The sequence below is a fragment of the Castanea sativa genome, chromosome 2, assembly GCF_040712315.1.
Source record: "Castanea sativa cultivar Marrone di Chiusa Pesio chromosome 2, ASM4071231v1".
Lineage (NCBI taxonomy): Eukaryota > Viridiplantae > Streptophyta > Magnoliopsida > Fagales > Fagaceae > Castanea > Castanea sativa.
In genome coordinates this window covers 1,629,777-1,633,656 of record NC_134014.1, presented here as the reverse complement: position 1 = coordinate 1,633,656, position 3,880 = coordinate 1,629,777, and the positions used below count along the sequence as shown (strand labels likewise).

Here is a 3,880-nt window from a genome sequence, read left to right as displayed (position 1 = left end):
TTTATTTATTTCATGTTATAAACTCATATTCACTATCTATCTTACATCACAACATTCATTACCAAAACTCATGGTAATATTCATCCTACATGTCCATTATGATTATCTATAGAGAAACTCATGAGAACATCACATTATTCCATTATAGTGATTGTTACCATACTTATTTAAAACTCATTGTAAATATTATTCTCAAGAAAAATATTGGAGGTCATTATTTAAAAAGCCCCAAAGAAAATATCATTTACAAAGTAATCCATAGCAAAAATTTTGAGAAACTATACAAGTTGCTATTTAAAGCCCATGCAAATTAATACCCAAAATCTATCATAAATATTTATTAAAACTTATGGATTCATTTTATCTCTACTAACAACTAAAGCTCATAAGGAGTAAAAAACCCATGACAAAGCATGTCTTTAATGCCCATTTTGTAAGACCAAGAATCTCATGGAGTAGGGAACAAGCCCAAGCAAAGAAAGGGCCATGTGGCCCAACTAAAAGTGCTGAAATGGAGCAAAGTTCCAGCCCAAAAAAGTCCCCAACAAGAGGCTTGAGAGAGGGCAACTAGCCCTTGTTCATCCCTAACCAAAAAACAACTAGAGACCCTAACAAGAGAACCAAGCCTTTAAGGATGAACTATGGGCTGTCCCATCAGTTTTTTGCCACCCTCTGCCTGACGTGAACAATGCCAGAGAGCTGTCATATTAGTTGAAGTCTAAAGGGTGATCAAACTCCATCATCTTCCTCAAAGCTATACCTCCAGCGGAAGGGGAGTTGAAGCCAAGTTATCCAAACCTTAACAAATTGATGCTATAAATGTCAAAAACGTTCAAGACATAATTCATGTACCAAGCCCATGAATCCTAAAGGGGAAAAATTGGGAACATGTGGTTTGGAGGGCATAAAGGGATCTCCAGCGAACCCCCTAAAGTGAACTAAGAATTTAACACCTGGCATAGGGTGTTGAATCTTACTTCTTGGGGACCAAATCTCAGTTGCAGTATTAGGATTCGTTCTTGATACACGTCATAATCAGATTGATTCAGCTCAGCCCAAAAAATCATGGCATTAAATGCAAAGCACTCTAAAATCCCATCATTACCCAAAGAAGCAAGGTAGCCCCTAAAGTAAACCATCTACTTCTGACCAAAAATCCCAGGAAGATTAACCTTGGTTTCCCACCTCTGATTAACCCTACGTTTTTTTGGACTTTTGTTAATTAATGCTTCCCTAAAGCTCCATTATAAAAACATACACACCTCAACCCACAAGGAAGGGGGGGAGGCCTCTCTATGGATTTTTGTCATTAACTATATTATGTAGACATTCGGTCCCTATTAAGCTTCCTTTAAGCTTCCCCAAGCTCTCTAGAGCTCACTCACAACCTTTCTCAGCCTATAGTCACCATAACCCCAACATTCACCACCTTACTTATACCTTCTTACTCCATAAACATCCCATAACTGACCAGAGGACAACTACCCTCTCTGAAATTCTGGTTTGTTTGCTATCTTGCTCATGGTTTAGCCTCCCTCAAGCTCGCCACTCATCATCCTTAGCCCACACTCATCTAATCTCAGATGTTCTCTTTCCTTTTTCACACAAACACAGCCCATAAATGTCTCTCAACTAATCATAAACAGACCACTCACAAAAGCCTTGATCTTGGTTTTAATCCCATCTCACTCACTCAAAATAGCCCACATTCACCTCATTCATGCCTTATAATTATACACACCAAAATCTTAGTTTAATACTTGCTGCATTGAGCTGGAGATCTTTATCTCCCTTCATTCCATCCTATTTTTCCTCTTTTATTTGTTACTAGGGAGCCTTTAATCCTTGTTTATTATTATTATTATGAAGAATATAATGTATTTGTAACAATTGAGTTTTTCCCTAACATTGATGCAATGATGGCTAAAAGTACTATAAATTTCCCTGACCAAGACGCACAAGGACCCCTAGGACTGAATACCTTCATAAATTTATTTAATCATTAACTTCTGAACTTTTAAGTGTAATTTCACATTTACCTCTAAAGGACTGATTTGAACTATAATGCTATAAAAATGACTAATAATATAACAAACTAACAATAGTAACATGTTTATTATGCTTTATTGTTGTCTTCTTGTTAGGGTGCATCTTCCATCTCTTGCTTGGGCGGACTTACACAACACCGAAAGCCTTTGGGCTTTATTTCAAGGGCTCATTGTCGAGTTTCGGCTTGGCTACCCTATATTCTATTTGGGAACATCAAAATTTTCCCCTCAACAACTGTCAACACATGCAGGGTTATTTCCAATGAGCAATATGTCATCCACATACATTAGAAGCAATGTAAAAGAAGACCCTTGAGTGTGAGTGAACAAAAAATAATCAGATTTAGATTGAACAAATCCCATTTGCAAAATGGTGTTTGAGAATTTCTCAAACCATTGCCTTGAAGCCTACTTGAAGTCGGCTTAAGACCATAAAGACTCTTGTTTAATTTGCAAATCATGCTTTCCCTCTTGTTGTGAAAGCCAAGTGGTAAGCACATATAGACACCCTTAACCAAATTACCATGCTAGAATGCATTATTGACATCCATTTGATGAAGAAACCACAACTTCACAACAGCCAAAAACACAATTCTAACAGACACAGATTTAGCTACTGAGGAAAATGTCTTAGAGTAATCCAAACCATGCTTTTGTGTGAAGCCCTTAGCAACTAAACGAGCCTTGTACCTTTCAATGGTGCCATTAGGAAGGTATTTGATTATGTAAACCCATTTACAACCAATTGGGGACTTACCAGGTGGTAATTGGGCTGAAGTCCAAGTGTCATTAACTTCCAAGGCCTCAATTTCTTTGTCCATTGCAACCCTCCATTCAGGATACTGAACTGCCTGATGAAAAGAGATAGGTTTTGATGGAGTAGTATTGACTACCATGACAAAGGAATGGAAGGTAGGACCAAGTTGAGAGTAATCTAAACAGTCTGAAATGTCATAAGGCAAACTAGAAACAGGCTTGCTGCTGACAGATTTGCAAGAATAGTTAGAAAGATAAGGTGGAGGGCTATGAGGTCTAGTGGACCTTCTTAAGATGGGTAAAGTTGTAATAGGTGAGGAAGAGGTAGATGGAATAGGATCAAAATTTGAAATGGATGGAATTGAATCAGTGGAAGTAATGGGTTTTGTAGAAGGTGTAGGGGAGGTACCTAGAAGGCCTGTACTAGGTTCAGGAGGCAAATGGGATGAGGAAGGTGCAATTAAAGGAGGAATTGATGGTAAAGAGGAGTATGAAGTGGTGTTTGAGGTACAATGAGGAAAGACCAAATCATCTAGATAGGAAGCTGAAGGTTGAGATGAAGAAACATATGGAAAGATATGCTCATAGAAAATGATGTTTCTAGAGATATGAACAGAATTTGATTCAAGATCCAAAACTTTATAACCTTTTATGCCATAGGGATAGCCTAAGAACACACACTTTCTAGCCATAGGTGCAAATTTATTTCTATTATGAGGTAAGGTAGAAATGAAACACAAGCAACCAAAACATGTAAGATGAGCATAAGAAGATGGTGAATGAAAAAGAAGCTTATAAGGACTCTTATATCCTAATGATTTGGAGGGAATTCTATTGATTAAATGGATTGTTGTTAAGACAAAATCACCCTAGAAACATAAAGGAACTTTAGATTGAAACCTTAAAGCTCTTGCAACATTAAGAATGTATTGATGCTTTCTTTCAACAACAGCATTTTTTTTGAAGAGTATCAACACATGATAATTGATGCAAGATGCCATGAGAGTGAAAGAAACCTTCTAAGTAAAATTCATTATTTCTAATGGTTTTAATTTTTCTATTGAATTGAGTATTCA

General features: G+C 37.0%; 1 protein-coding gene across 1 annotated transcript; it reads right to left on the bottom strand.

Annotated features, from left to right (window-relative positions):
- Nucleotides 1–2,575: 2,575 nt before the first annotated feature.
- On the bottom strand, nt 2,576–3,496 carry LOC142624270 (uncharacterized). The gene has a single exon (XM_075797796.1). It carries the CDS (start codon nt 3,494–3,496, stop codon nt 2,576–2,578), a length of 921 nt encoding a protein of 306 aa, XP_075653911.1.
- Nucleotides 3,497–3,880: the final 384 nt, after the last annotated feature.